Source organism: Scyliorhinus canicula, chromosome 2, assembly GCF_902713615.1.
Source record: "Scyliorhinus canicula chromosome 2, sScyCan1.1, whole genome shotgun sequence".
In the NCBI taxonomy this organism is placed as follows: Eukaryota; Metazoa; Chordata; class Chondrichthyes; order Carcharhiniformes; family Scyliorhinidae; genus Scyliorhinus; species Scyliorhinus canicula.
The window spans coordinates 94,739,852-94,756,461 of NC_052147.1; the positions used below are offsets into that span (position 1 = coordinate 94,739,852).

Sequence of the window (16,610 nt, forward strand, 5' to 3'; positions counted from 1 at the left end):
CGAATGCTGCCCTCTCTGAAGCACCATCTTCCATAACCTTGCTCCCTTACCTGCCCAAACAAACGACAAAATCAACCATTCCACTCTCTTAAAGAACTCTTTCAGCAAAAAGACTGGTAGGCACTGAAATAAAAATTAAACTTTGGCAAGATATTAATCTTTACTGCCTGCACCTAGCCTGCCGATGAGAGGGGACGGTTGTCCCATCTCAACAAATCCACCTTGACACCGCCCACTGTCGAGAAATTAAATTTACAAAGCCGGGCCCAGTCTCGAGACACTCGCACCGCCTCCCCCCAGTACCTAACGTGGGTAGTCCATCCAAAACAGCAATCCCTCCAAGCCAGCTCCTGCCCCTAGTGAAGATACCAAAAACCACTTACTCTTTTCCAGATCAAACTTATAGCCTGAAAAAGCCCTGAATCTCCGGAATGGCCCTATTTTATCCCCCACCATGGAACCCGGGTTGGAGATATACAACAACAAATCATCGGCATACAAAGACGCACTATACTCCACCTCCCCCTCCCTATCCCCCTACACATATCTGAGCACAATGGCCAAGGGCTGTATCGCAATGCAAGAAGGCGGGGGGAAATGGGGCACCCTTGCATCGTTCCCCTGAAAATACCCAAATACATCTCATTTGCATTCATAGAACATAGAACATTACAGCGCAGTACGGGCCCTTCGGCCCTCGATGTTGCGCCGACCTGTGAAACCATCTGAAGCCTATCTGACCTAGACTATTCCATTTTCATCCATATGTCTATCCAGTGACCACTTAAATGCCCTTAAATTTGGCGAGTCTACTACTGTTGCAGGCAGGGCGTTCCATACCCCTACTACTCTCTGAGTAAAGAAACTGCCTCTGACATCTGTCCTATATTTACCACCCCTCAATTTAAAGCTATGTCCCCTCGTGTTGGTCATCACTATCCGAGGAAAAAGACTCTCACTGTCCACCCTACTAAACCCTCTGACTATCTTATATGTCTCTATTAAGTCACCTCTCAGTCTTCTCCTCTCTAACGAAAACAACCTCAAATCCCTGAGCCTTCATCGTAAGACCTTCCCTCCATACCAGGGAACATCCTAGTTAATCTCCTCTGAAACCTTTCCAAAGCTTCAACATCCTTCATATAATGTGGTGACCAGAACTGCACGCAGTACTCCAGGTGCGGCCGCACCAGAGCTTTGTACAATTGCAGCATGACCTCGTGGCTCCGAAACTCAATCCCCCTACTGATAAAGGCTAGCACACCATATGCCTTCTTAACAGCCCTATTAACCTGGGTGGTAACTTTCAGGGATTTATGTACCTGGATACCGAGATCTCTCTGTTCATCTACACTACCAAGAATATTGCCATAAGCCCAGAACTCTGCATTCCTGTTACTCCTTCCAAAGTGAACCACCTCACACTTTTCCGCATTAAACTCCATCTGCCACCTCTCAGCCCAGCTCTGCAGCTTATCTATGTCCCTCTGTAACCTATAACATCCTATAGAATATCCTATAGAACATCCTGTATTAGTGTGGACACTTGTCTTTGGTTCCCTATATGACAATTTAACCCTTGCCAGAAACCTAGGCCCAATCCCAAACGTCTCCAACACTGCAAACCAGTAACTCCACTCTACATGGTCGAATACCTTCTCCGCGTCTAGTGCCACCACCACATCTGGCTCCCTCCCCACACATATCCAATACCGAAAAACCAACGTAAAGGACCCCCCACATCCAGTCCTTTTGAACAACTCAACATAACAGACCCCCAAACAAGGGAAACAAACCTCAACATATTACCCTAAAGTCTGAGAACCTTCCCTTCCCACTAACCGCATAAGAAAAAAAGTCCAAATTCAGTTCAGACCCAGTCCTTCAGCCTTCATGAACGCCTCTGTTTTCTCTGCCATGTCAAAGTAATAGTCCTTGAGTTATCTGTAACTCTCAACTTCACCGGGTAGACCACCCAAACTGCACATTACTCTTGTGCAAGTGCATGGGGCAGCACGGTAGCACATTTGTTAGCACTGTGGCTTCACAGCACCATGGTCCCAGATTCAATTCCCCGCTGGGTCAGTGTCTGTGTGGAGTCTGCACGTTCTCCCTGTGTCTGCGTGGCATTCCTCCGGGTGCTCCGGTTTCCTCCCACAGTCCAAAGACATGCAAGTTAGTTGGATTGGCCATGATAAATTGCCCCGAGTGTCCAAAAACACAATTCCACATGAGGTCTTGGTACATATGAATACTACTGCCTTCCCACCTCACCTCGGGATTCTGTTTCACCCATCTCAGCATCTTCTTTATCTGGTAGCTTTGAAAGCAGACTATCACAGCTCTTGGTTCATTCGCCTTTGGCTTCGGCCAGAGTGACGAGTGAGCTCCATCCAGCTCAACGAGGGAGACATCCTCCTCCTCCAACAACTTAGCGAACATCTCCTCAAAGTACTCCGTAGGCCTCTGGCCCTCCAGCCCCTCGGATAGTCCCACAATTCGCATATTCTGCCACCGTGATCTGTTCTCCTGGTCCTTCACTTTAGCTCTTAGTCCTTTGTTGCTCTACTCCACCCTCCGCAGCTCCTCTCCCTTCAAGGCGCGCTGGTCGCTTTCCCATGACAATTCCTCCTCTAACCCTTTCAGTACCTCTCTTTGCTCATGCACCACCGTCGACATCTTTCTAAGAGCCTCCTTTATGGGAGCCAGCATATCATGCACCAACTGTTTGAGTGTGGCCATCATCTCCATTTCATGCCGCACACTATGCTTGGTGAATTGCCGCTCAAACTCCACCGCCCGTCACCTCAGCCAACTTATCCACCGTAATCGGCACAGCCCCACCTAGCGAGCTTGCTCACACCATCTTTCCACCAACAGAACTCCGCACAAAACCCGAGCTCCAGGTGGACTATCACTCGCTCCTTTTCGTCCCGTATTTTTTCGTTGAGTTTTCGACATTGTTTAGTTTAGTTTTCTGGAGATCAATCATGATTTCCCGGTAAATCTGCGTGAAAAGGGCTAATAAAGCAAAAGCTCTAGCAAGAGCCACCCGATGTGTGACCTCCACATGGTCGCCACTGGAAGTCCCTCATTGCCCTGAAATGTTAACTGTTTCTTTTTCCTCAAATGATGCCTTACCTGCTGAGTATTTCAAGCATTTTCTGTTTCTATTTCAGATTTCTAGCCTCTGCAGCACTTGAATTTTGTATCAGTTTCAGACTATTGTGTGGCACAAATGTTACTTGACACTGAAGTGTCAGGCAATGACCATCTCCATCAAGAGAGAGGCTAACCATTTTCCTTTAATTTTCAAATGTGTAATCATCGCCAGAACCCCGACCATCAACATCCTGGGGTCACACATTGACCAAAAACTGTATTGGGTCAGTTACATAAATGCTGCGCACGTGCTGGGCGGCATGGTAGCACAGTGGTTAGCACTGTCATTTCGAAGCTCCAGGGTTCCAGGTTCGATTCCCGGCTTGGGTCAGTGTTTATGCGGAGTCTGCACGTTCTCCCCGTGTCTGCATGGGTTTCCTCTGGGTGCTCCGGTTTCCTCCCACAGTCCAAAGATGTGCAGGTTAGGTGGATTGACAATGCTAAATTGCCCTGAGAGTGTCCAAAAACACTAAGTTGGGGCTGATTTAGCACAGGGTTAAATCGCTGACTTTGAAAGCAGACCAAGGCAGGCCAGCAGCATGGTTCAATTCCCGTACCAGCCTCCCCAAACAGGCGCCGGAATGTTGCAACTAGGGGCTTTTCACAGTAACTTCATTTAAAGCCTACTTGTGACAATAAACGATTTTCATTTCATTTTCAAAAGGTTGGTGGGATTCCTAGGTTATGGGAATGGGGGGATGGGATGGAGGTGTGGGCTTGGGTAGGGTGCTCTTTCCAAGGGCCAGTGCAGACATAATGGTCCAAATGGCCTCCTTCTGCACTGTTGATTCTATGATTGTTTGGGTAGTTCTGAGGAATTGGATTACTCCTGACTCCTCAAAGCTGCCCTCAGGCACAAGGAGTGTGTAATAATCTCGCCAAGGCCAGCCTTCCAATATCATAGCCTTTTATTTACATAACGGAAAAGGCTACATCCATGACTTACAGCGCACAAGTCTAAGCCCGGGCCCTGCAGAATACCAGTCCGGGTTGGAGCAGCAGGTTTTAAACTCACGCTGCTCATTTCTCATTGGGAGAGCACCCGCCAGCTCAATAAAGAAGTTCATGCTCCATGAAGCCCACAGGGAGATCTATTGATGATCCACTGTGTCCTTCATAGCCAACATAACAGACTGTGATAGAATACTTTCTACTTGCCCAAATTCTGCAGTTCCAGCAAAACTCAACACCATCCAGGATAAAGCACTCCTTCCACTAGCTTAAATATCCACTACCTCTGCCATTATTGTATCATGACTGTAGAGTGTACTGTCAATGTCGATGGAATGCACTGCAGCAACTCAGTAACACCTCCCAAATCTTCGATCTCTGCCACTTCAGGCAAGGGCAGCATGGGAATGTCATTATCCCCAAGGTATACACCATCTGAGACATTTTCCAGCTATTCAATTTTCTTAATTGGTACAATTACCATTGACCATATAGTCCGCTCTTGAATTTGATCTTCAAAAATGCATCACCTCGCATTTGCTTGGATTGAACTCCATCTGCCATTTCTCTGCCCATCTCTCCAATCTATCTATATTTTGTTGTATTCTCTGACAGTCCTCCTCGCTATCTGCAACTCCATCAATCTTTGTATCATCTGCAAACTTGCTAATCAGACCACCTATACCTTCCTCCAGGTCATTTATGTAGATCACAAACAACAGTGGTCCGAGCACGGATCCCTGTGGAACACCACTAGTCACCCATCTCCATTTTGAGACACTCCCTTCCACCACTACTCTCTGTCTCCTGTTACCCAGCCAGTTCTTTATCCATCTAGCTAGTACACCCTGAACCCCATACGACTTCACTTTTTCCATCAACCTGCCATGGGAAACCTTATCAAACGCCTTACTAAAGTCCATGTATATGACATCTACAGCCCTTCTCTCATCAATTAACTTTGTCACTTCCTCAAAGAATTCTATTAGGTTTGTAAGGCATGACTTTCCCTGCACAAAACCATGCTGCTATCACTGATAAGTCTATTTTCTTCCATATGTGAATAGATCCTATCCCTCAGTATCTTCTCCAACAGTTTGCCTACCACTGACGTCAAGCTCACAGGTCTATAATTCCCTGGATTTTCCCTGCTACCCTTCTTAAACAAAGGGACAACATTAGCAATTCTCCAGTCCTCCGGGACCTCACCCATGCTCAAGGATGCTGTAAAGATATCTGTTAAGGCCCCAGCTATTTCGACCCTTGCTTCCCTCAGTAACCTGAGATAGATCCCATCCGGTCCTGGGGACTTGTCCACCTTAATGTCTTTTAGAATATCCAAAATTTCCCCCTTCCGTATGACAACTTGACCTAGAGTATTTAAACATCCATCCCTAGCCTCAACATCTGTCTTGTCCCTCTCCTTTGTGAATACCGATGCAAAGTACTCATTAAGAATCTCACCCATTTCCTCTGAGTCCACTCATAAATTCCCTCTTTGGTCTTTGAGTGGGCCAATCCTTTCTCTAGTTACCCTCTTGCTCCTTACATACGAATAATAGGCTTTGGGATTTTCCTTAACCCTGTTAGCCAAAGATATTTCATGACCCCTTTTAGCCCTCTTTACTGCGCGTTTGAGATTCGTCCTACTTTCCCGATATTCCTCCAAAGCTTCATCAGTTTTGAGTTGCCTCGATCTTATGAATGCTTCCTTTTTCATCTTGGCTAGTCTCACAATTTCACCCGTCATCCATGGTTCCCTAATCTTGCCATTTCTATCTCTCATTTTCACAGGGACATGTCTGTCCTGCACTCTAATCAACCTTTCCTTAAAAGACTCCCACATTTCAAATGTGGATTTACCCTTAAACAGCTGCTCCCAATCCACATTCCCTAGCCCCTGCCCAATTTTGTTATACTCTGCCTTTCGCCAAATTAGTACTCTTCCTTTCCGACCACTCTTGTCCTTGTCCATCAGTATTCTAAAACTTACGGAATTGTGATCACTATTCCCAAAGTAAACGCCGACTGAAACTTCAACCACCTGACCGGGATCATTCCCCAATACCAGGTCCAGTATGGCCCCCTCCTGAGTTGGACTATTTACATACTGCTCTAAAAAAACGCCTGGATGCTACTTACAAACTCGGCTCCATCTACACCTCCAACACTACACTAATCCCATTCAATGTCGGGGAAGTTAAAATCTCCCATCACAACCACCCTATTGCTCCGACATTTTTCTATAATCTGTCTGCATATTTGTACCTCTACTTCATGCTCGCTTTTGGGAGGCCTGTAGTAAAGTCCCAACAATGTTACTGTACCCTTCTTATTTCTTAGCTCCACCCATATTGCCTCAATGCTCGAATCCTCCATCGTGCCCTCCTTAATCACAGCTGTGATATCATCTCTGACGAGTAATGCAACCCCCCCCCCCCCTTCTACCTCCCTCTCTATCCCTCCTGAAGCATCTATACCCTGGGATATTCAGTTGCCAGTCCTGCCCTTCCCTCAACCAAGTCTCAGTAATACCAATAACATCATATTCCCAGGTACTGATCCAAGCCCTAAATTAATCTGCCTTACCTGCTACACTTCTCGCATTAAAAAAATGCACCTCAGACGACTTGTCCCTTTGCGTTCATCAACTCTTCCCTGTCTAATCTTCCCCCTAGTCACATTAAATTTATTAACTCGTACCTTACTGGCGTTAGTTGCTGTTTCTTTACTGACCTCTAACTTCCTAATCTGGTTCCCATCCCCCTGCCACATTAGTTTAAAATCTCCCCAACAGTGTTAGCAAAAGCACCCCCTAGGACATTGGTTCCAGTCCTGCCCAGGTGTAGACCATCCGGTTTGTAATGGTCCCACCGCCCCCGGAACCGGTTCCAATGTCCCAAAAATCTGAACCCCCTCCCTCCTGCACCATCTCTCAAGCCACGTATTCATTCTGACTATTCTTGAATTTCTACTCTGACTGTCCCGTGGCACTGGTAGCAATCCTGAGATTACTACCTTTGAGGTCCTACTTTTTAAACGTATCTCCTAACTCCCTAAATTCTGATTGTAGGACCTCATCCCTTTTTTTACCTATATCGTTGGTGCCTATATGCACCACGACAACTGGCTGTTCACCCTCCCCCTTCAGTATGTCCTGCAGCCGATCGGAGACATCCCTGACCCAAGCACCTGGGAGGTAACATACCATTCGGGAGTCTTGTTTTCGACCACAGAAACGCCTGCCTACTCCCCTTTCAATTGAATCCCCTATGACTATAGCCCTGCCAGTCTTTTTCCCGCCCTTCTGTGCAGCAGAGCCAGTCATGGTGCCATGAGCCTGGCTACTACTGCCTTTCCCTGATGAGTCATCTCCCCCAACAGTATCCAAAACGGTATACCTGTTTTGGAGGGAGATGACCGCAGGGGACACCTTCACTGCCTTCCTACTCTTTCTCTGCCTTTTGGTCACCCATTCCCTATCTCCCTCAGCAATCCTAACCTGGGGTGTGACCAACTCACAGAACGTGCTTACATCTCTTACAAGAGAGGATCTAACCACTGCCCCTTGACATTTAGTGGCATTACCATCGCTGAATCCCCCATAATCAGCATCCTGGGGGTTACCATTGATCATAGAACATAGAACAGTACAGCACAGAACAGGCCCTTCGGCCCTCGATGTTGTGCCGAGCAATGATCACCCTACTCAAACCCACGTATCCACCCTATACCCGTAACCCAACAACCCCCCCCCCCAAACCTTACTTTTAAGGACACTACGGGCAATTTAGCATGGCCAATCCACCTAACCCGCACATCTTTGGATTGTGGGAGGAAACCGGAGCACCCGGAGGAAACCCACGCACACACAGGGAGGACGTGCAGACTCCACACAGACAGTGACCCAGCCGGGAATCGAACCTGGGACCCTGGAGCTGTGAAGCATTTATGCTAACCACCATGCTACCGTGCTGCCCAAAACCTATCAAAAACTGAACTGGACTAGCCAAATTAATTCCGTGACCAGGGCAGATCAAAGGCTAAGAATCCTATGGCGAGTAACTCGTCTCCTGACGCCCCCAAAGCCTGTCCACCATCTATCTACAAGGCACAAGTCAGGAGTGTGATTGAATACTCTCCTCTTGCCTGGATGAGTGCAGCTCCAACAACACTCAAGAAGCTCAACACCATCCAGACAAAGCGGCCCTCTTGAACGTTTCCCCTTCCACCAACTTCCAAACCCTCCACCACTGACGAACAGTGGCAGCCTTCTGTACCATCTACAAGATGCACTGCAGTAATTCACCAAGGTTCCTTAGACAACACCTTCCAAACCCACAACGATCTAGAAGGACAAGAGCAGCAGATACGTGCGAACCCCACCATCTAGCGGTTCCCTTCCAAGTCGCTCACCACTCTGTCTTGGAAATATATCTCTGTTCCTTCACTGTCGCTGGGGCAACATCCTGGAATTCCCTCCCTAACAGCACAGTGGATGTATCTACAAGGACTGCAGCAATTTCAAGAAGGCAACTCACCACCACTTACTGAAGGGCAACTAGGGATGGGTGATGAATGCTGGCCTAACCAGCGACACCCACATCCCGTATATGAATTTAAAAAAACTTCAGTTTCAGAATTTGAATGCTGTCAGTCTTCAAAATTGTTTAACACTTCCAAACTGTCTTGCTGAACCAAGATTTATGCAAAGTGTTTTAAGTTCTGGCACGTTGTTCTCCCATGCAAGCTTATTGTTAAGTGGGGTGATGAAACCATTAATCAGCAGACATTGCAGTGACAAATGAAAATTGTGTTGTTAATTGATATAATTGATCTTTCTAGATACACTACAGCCAATGCAGAGTCAGATAATGACCGTGAAGAAGCAGCAGGTCAAATAGATCCAGTTTCCAAATGCCAGACTCCTGGAAATTTAGATGAATTCACTCAGCTTTTATGTACAGCAGATAAGTTGCACGGTGGCACAGACGAAGACCAAAAGAAAGGATTTAAATTGCTCTTAGAAAACAAACCCAAGGTAATTTTTAAAAATTTATCTACACATGCTGTTTTTGAGAATGATCACTGCTCAATCCTGTCTTCCTTCCCTTGACCAGAACGATGCAACATTACAGTCTGTAGAATATGATTGATTGATTGATATTTATTGTCACATGTACCGAAGTACAGTGAAAAGTATTTTTCTGCGGCCAAGGGAACGTACACAATATGTACATAGTAGACAAAAGAATAATCAACATTGACAATCGTACATCAACAAATAGAGATTAGTTACATGTGGAACAATGGCCAAACAAGAGCAGCATAGGGCGTCGTGAATAGTGTTCTTACAGGGAATAAATCAGTCCAAGGGAGAGTCGTTGAGGAGTCTTGTAGCTGTGGGGAAGAAGCTGTTTCTATATCTGGATGTGCGGGTCTTCAGACTTCTGTATCTTCTGCCTGATAGAAGAGTCTGGAAGAGGGCAAAGCCTGGGTGTGAGGGGTCTCTGACAATGCTGTCCGCCTTCCTGAGGCAGTGAGATGTGTATACAGAATCAGTGGGAGGATGGCAAGCTTGAGGTAGCTCACGTACCTCATTGATATTGCCCTTTTCTTATCACATACTTGAACTGCCCCTGTTACGCAATTAAATAAATGCCATTGAAATTCAAGTCTGCAAATCAATTTGCCATTCTTTACCAGAATATACCATTCTGGCATGAAACAGTTGACTATACAATGTTAACACCATACTTCCTGTGCAAGCCTTTGCGTGGTAAATTTCACAGCTTGAGCGCACCAAAATTATGCTTCTTTGTCATCCCCTTTTTTAAAAAATATTTTTATTCAAAGCATTTTCTTATATATGCACAAAATAACCCCCCCCCCCACTTACTCATCCCTCAATTCTCTTGAAGAACTCATTAAACGGCTTCCATCTCCAGGTGAACCCTTCTGCTCACCCTCGCTCATCCACTCACCTGTCTTCGGCAGCTTTGAATCCACCCTAACAAAATCAATTTCAGGGCTATCAGGGAGGCAAAGGCCAAAACATCGGCTTCTCTCACCTCATGGACTCCCGGATCTTCCAATTCCCCAAATATCGGCACGTCTGGGCTCTGAACCAGCCCACCCCCACCCCCAACAAATTGGACATCACATCTGAGAACCCCTGCCATAACCCCTCAGTCTTGGACACGCCCAGAACATGTGGACGTGATTCGCAGACCCCCCCCCCCCCCCCGTGCACCGCCCACACCTATCCGCTACCCCCGCAAAGAACCTACTTGTCTTCGCCACCGTCATAGGTGCCCAATGACCCAGCTTAAACTGGATGAGGCTTAACCTCGTCCATGACAAGGATGCGTTCACCCTCAGCTAGATCTGCGCCACGTCTCGTCCCCCACCTCCCCTCCCAGTTCCTCCTCCCATTTGCGCCTAATATCCACCACCAAGGCTCCCTCCCACTCCATCAACACGGCACCTCTTTCCTCACGAAGTCCTGAACCTGCATATATCAAAAGCTATTCCCCCTGGGAAACTCGTAAACTTCCTGCATGTCCTCCAGGCCCGCAAACATGTCCCATATAAACTAGTCCCCAAAGCTCTCGATACCCGCCTACCGCCACCCCCTAAACTTCGCATACAGCCTCGCTGGCGCAAACCTATGGTTATCGCAGATCGGTGCCCACACTGAGGCACTCTCCAGCCCCAAATGCTGCCTCCAGTGCCTCCACACCCTTAGGGCCGACACCATTACTGGACTCGTGGAGTACATGGCCGGTAAGAACGGTAAAGGTGCCAACAACAAAACCTTCAAACTCGTTCTCCGACATGATGCCGCCTCCACCCACCCCCACACCAACCTCTTCCCCCAAGGCCCATTTTCTTAACGTTGCAATGTTCGCCACTCAGTAATAATATATCATATTCGGCAACGCCAGTCCCCCCTCTGGCATTAATTGGGAACACCTCACTCTTTCCCATGATCAATTTACATACAAAATTCTTCCCCCCCCCCATCCCCTGCTCAATCCCTTTCCAATCCCTCGATGCCCTAAGCGCCATTGCCAACGATTCTGTCGCCAAGGCAAAAAGAAACGGGGAGAGCAGGCACCCCTGCCTCGTCCGCCGTAGTAGCCCAAAGAGCCCCAAACTCACTCGGTTGGTCCGCAAGCTCTCAACCTGCGCCTTGTCTGGCAGCCGGACCCAATCCACAAATCCCTGCCCAAACCTGAACCATCCCAGCACCTCCAGCAAATACGTCCATTTCACCTGATCAAATGACCTTTCCGCGTTGCCACAGACGTTTTATAAAACTCTCCCCGGAACCCGTCGAGCCCTGGGGCCTTACCCACATGCATCACCCCCATACCATCCATTACCTGCACCTTTTGCCCTCAAATACTACATCATTCAGGCAGGGAAAGACTGCAAAAATCCACCTTGAACGCATCAAATGTGCGACCACATTCCATGGCGGCCACCGGAAGTCGTCATCCCCTCCTTTTCTTTCCCCCCTCTTCTTTGAAGTGCACTGAATTCTTCTGGAGACTGGCCCCACGAGATCTGGTAGCACTTTAGTATTTTCATATTTGTACCTAAATCTGTACCCAGTGTTGATCGGTTATCAATTATAAATGAGTTCACGACTGAATTCAGCAGCTTTCAGTTCTCTCTTCCCTGTTGAGGCAGAAACATTTTAAGCAGAAGTCATTTGATAATGATCAGGATTGAGAACCTGAATGGTTTCGACCTCTTGACACTCACTCTTTGGATATGTTCCATCTTCATCTTTGGACACTAAGGGGCAATTTAACATGGCCAATCCATCTGACGTGCACATCTTTTGGACTGTGGGAGGAAACTGCAGCACCCTGAGGAAACCCATGCAGACTCAGGAAGAACATTCAAACTCCACACAAACAGTCACCCAAAGCTGGAATTGAACCCGGATACCTGGCACTGTGAGGCAGCAGTGATAACCACTATTCCACCATACTATTCTTGTTTATATATGTTTGAAATAAAATACAATTTTTTAAAAGTTATGCAGTACATGGCAACTCTTCTCCCCCCCCCCCCCCCCCCCCCCCCCCCCCGAAATAGGTTGCAGCTATTTCTTTTCTAGTCCAGAAGCACTGTTACTAAGCAACTGAGAGGCAGGGATGGGTGGTGGGTGGGTGGGGGTCCATGTAATTGGGTGGGTTGGCACAGAGTGGAGAACAGTTCACCTCCCTGACATCATACTCCACCATCCCGACCAAGACAGGGGAGGGAAAGTTTGAAGTTGGCCTTCCCGGCCTAGGCCAATCGAGGGCCCTAAATGGCCAATTAAGGATTTTATCCTGCCGCCATTCGCATTCTATTAGCAGCAGAGTGCTGAAGGGTGGCCCATACTTCATAGGAAGGCCACTCTATGGTGTCAGGGAGGGGGCACTCCAGATCTGGCACCCTTGTTCTCCATGGTCGTGCCCCCCTCTCCCACTTCACTCTGATCCTCCGCGGCAAGAATCAGCCTGCTGGTAAAACTCCTGCTGCCCTCCACCAACCTCCTCCCTGCCTGACTAGCTGATTGGCTCTTCACCTTCAAAAGCCCGGTAACCCAGACAGTTGACTGCCTTAACAGGCAGTTAATTCTGTGATGGATCGCAGAATTATCCAGTGCAGGATTGTCGCTGTCTTTCTGGCCAGTGATCAGGGACACCAACGTAGCGCTTAGATTCAGTATTAATTATGACACATAAAGGGGTAACTGTGATTAAATCAGCCATAACTCTTTGGCTCAGTTCTCCATTTTTGTGATAAACCCAAGTCTGGTGATTGTTCTTCTGTTTCCATTTATCATATAGGCATTTATTTTAATCTTTTCTTTGGCATGTGCAGGCTATTTTAAGTGTACAGCAGCTTTAATTTTTTTACATAATCGCGCACACATTAATTTAAAGATGCCAACTACGTGCCCAAGCTGCTCAGGAACATTTGGGTTGCCACAAAGCCTGCAACCTAAAGGGAACATTTTTCCACAGCAATTGTTTACTTGTCCCATTATCGCCCGCCTTTTGTCTTGCACATTCATCCATTTTGTAATTTAATCACTTCTATCTTCCACTCTATCATAAACTTTCTCCTTTGCCTTAGTTGACCATCTTTCCTTTCTCATGGCTCCGTAAAGTATGTCTTCATTTAAAATTGTAATTACATTCCTGAAAAGTGCAACTTTAAGTGAATGACTAAGCAAATTCGATTTTCTCATGAAAACAAACGCAATAGCTTTAGGTGATGTCGGAGCTATCTCATCTGAAAAAAGTGTTGAAATGCTTTACATTGCTAAATTCCTGCATTGGTAAATAAAATAACTTTAAAAAATAAATTTAAAAAAAAATATTTAATAAATGTGCTAATTTTGCTGATCCTAGTTTCCAAACCAACCACCTTCCATCTATCCCGCACCCTGACTCTCCTTGGTGTCACAATCCGGTTCATGGCCTCTGCTACTCTCTTGCCCTCTCAATCACTTTAGATCCCTCGATCTTGCAGACCCTGCCAACCTCAAGACTACCATTCTCTGCCACTCCCTGGCCCTCCCTCTCCCTGCTGATACTCCAAGCTCAGGGTCTGACCCGCTCTTTAAACCTCACTTTCACTGCTGACCCTCCGGATTTGCGTTCTCTGGCCCACCATATCACTGCTGACCCTCTGGGCCCGTGACCTCTGACAGCTGGGAGGAGGTGGCACAGTGGTATTATCACTAGACTGGTGATCCAGAGACCCAGGGTAATACTATGGGACCCGGGTTTGAATCCAACCACAACAGATGGTGGAAATTGAATCTAATAAATATCTGTAATTAAAAGTCTAATGATGACCATGAAACATTGTCGTTAAAAACCCAGCTGGTTCGCTAATGTCCTTTAGGGAAGGAAATCTGCAGTCCTCACCTGGCCTGGCCTACATGTGACTTCGGATCCACTAGCAATGCAGTTTACTCTTAAATGCCCTCTGAATTGGTCCAGCAAGCCACTCAGTTGAATCAAACCGCCACAATGTCAATAAAAAGAATAGAAAGTGGATGGACCGGCATTGATCTGGGCACTGGAAATGACAACGGCAAATGGCCCTATCGACCCTGCAAAGTCTCCTTCCTAACATCTGGGGAGAGCTGTCTCACAGACTAATCAAGCAACAGCCTGACCTAGTCATACTCACAGAATCATACATTACAATCACCATCCCTCAATATATCCTGGCCCACCGGCAGGACAGACCCAGCAGAGGTGGCGACACAGTGGTAGTCCTGGCAATATCCACAACATCGACTCTGGACCCTATGAAGTCTCATGGCATCAGATCAAGCATGGACAAGGAAACCTCTGATTACCACGTACTGTCCATCCTCAGCTGATGATTCAGGGCTCCTCCATGTTGAACACCACTTGGAAGAAACACTGAGGGTAGCAAGGGCACAGAATGTACCCTGGGTGAAATCTTTGTCCATCACTAAGATTGGCTCAGTAGCACCACTACTGGCAAAGCTGGCTGAGTGCTAAAAGACATAACTGTGAGACTGGGACTGCAGCAGGTGGTGAGGGAGCCTACAAGAGGGAAAAACATAATGGACCTCATCCTCACCAACCTGCCTGCTGCAGATGACAGTGTCGGTAGGAGTGACCGATCACTACAGAGTCTTTGTGGGGACGAAGTCCCGTCTTCACATTGATTAAATTGTCCATCATGTGTGGCACTCGCATCGTGCTAAATGGGATAGATTCAGAACGGATCTAGCAAATCAAGACTGTGTATCCATGAGGTGCTATGCACCATCAACAGCAGCAGAATTGTACTCAGTCACCATCCGTAACCTAATGGCCCAGCATATCCCCCACTCTACCATTACCACCAAGCCTGGGGATCAGCATTGGTTCAATGTAGCGTGCAAGACGGCATGTCAGGAGCAGCACCAGGCATACCTAAAATGAGATGTCAACCGAGTAAAGCTACATCAAAGGACTACTTGCATGCCAAACAACATAAGCAGCAAGTGATGGACAGAACTACGCAATCCCACGCCAACGGATCAGATCTAAGCTCTGCAGTACTGCCACATCCAGTCGTGAATGGTGGTGGACAACTAAATAAGTCACTGGAGGAGAAGGTTCCACAAATAACCTCATCCTCAATGCTGGAGGAGCCCAGCACATCTGTACAAAAGACGAGACTGAAGCATTTGCAATAATCTTCAGCCAGAAGTGCCGAGTGGATGATCCATCTCGGACTCCTCCAGACGTCCCCAGCATCACGGGTGCAAGTCTTCATCAATTCAATTCACCCCACATGATATAAAGAAAAGACTGAAGGCACTGAATGCTGATAAGGCTATGGGTCGTGCAGCATTCCGGAAATAATGCTGAAGACGTGCTCTAGAACTTGCTGCATCCCAAACCAAACTGTTCCAGTACAGCAACAGCACAGGCATCTACCTGGCAATGTGGAAAATTGCTCAGGTATATCCTGTACATAAAAAGCAGGACAAATCCAACCCGGCCAATTACCACCCTAACGGTCTACTTTCAATCATCAGTAAAGTGATGGAAGAGATCATCGACAGAGTTATCAAGTGGAACTTACTTAGCAATACTTGCTCACTGACGTTCAGGTTGGGTTCCACCAGGGTCACTCAGCTCCTGGCCTCATCTTGGTTCAAACATGGGCAAAAGCGCTGAATGCCAGAGGTGAGGTGAGAGTGACTACCCTTGATATCAAGGCAGCATTTGATCGAGTATGGTATCAAGGAGCTCTAGCAAAACTGGAGTCAATGGGAATGAGAGGGAAAACTCTCCACTGGTTGGAGACATACCTGGCACAAAGAAAGATGGTTGTGGTGGTTGGAGTCCGTCATCTCAGTCCTGGACATCACTGCCAGAGTTCCTCAGGGTAGTACCCTCGGCCCAACAATCTGCAGTTGCTTCATCAATGACCTTCCCTCTAACACAAGGTGTTGCGCCATCCTGGGCAAGTGCGTAGTCAGTTCCAGCCCACGGGCTCCAGAGTCCCACCACAAGTGAAATAACCAATAATTCTTATAAAAATTCCCGAAATCTTTGGCCCTTTGCTGCCAAGTGGTTATAGTCACCAGGTTTGTAAGTTGAAACACAATTCCTGTTTATTTATACCAGGAACTATCAGGAAATATGCAGTAAATACAATTGGATGATAAGCTAATACCTACTACCCCCTTTAACTGTCCCATCCTCTATCCACACTCACAAGACCGACAAACACAGAGGGGAAGAAAAGGATGAAACAATAATAAAGATGAAAGTCAGGTGGTGGTTCTTTAATATTAAAGTCCTCAGTTTGCAGCCTGTAATGATTTTTTCTGTAGTTTAGAAATATATTACTCACGGCTTTTCTTCGATGGGCCCCTTTGCCTCATCTCAAACTTTGCTTTCAGTTGGCGGTTTATTTCCAGGCCTCGGGAGAGAGAGTTTGTT

The 16,610-nt window shown here is 47.0% G+C and overlaps 1 protein-coding gene across 1 annotated transcript in view; it reads left to right on the plus strand.

The window, feature by feature from the left end:
• Positions 1 to 16,610, plus strand: part of rmdn3 (regulator of microtubule dynamics 3) — a 411,523-nt gene that overhangs the window by 47,494 nt on the left and 347,419 nt on the right. The window contains exon 4 of the mRNA XM_038783476.1: positions 8,959 to 9,154. Within this exon, the coding sequence (XP_038639404.1) occupies positions 8,959 to 9,154 (196 nt within the window). The remainder of the gene's footprint in view (positions 1 to 8,958; positions 9,155 to 16,610) is intronic.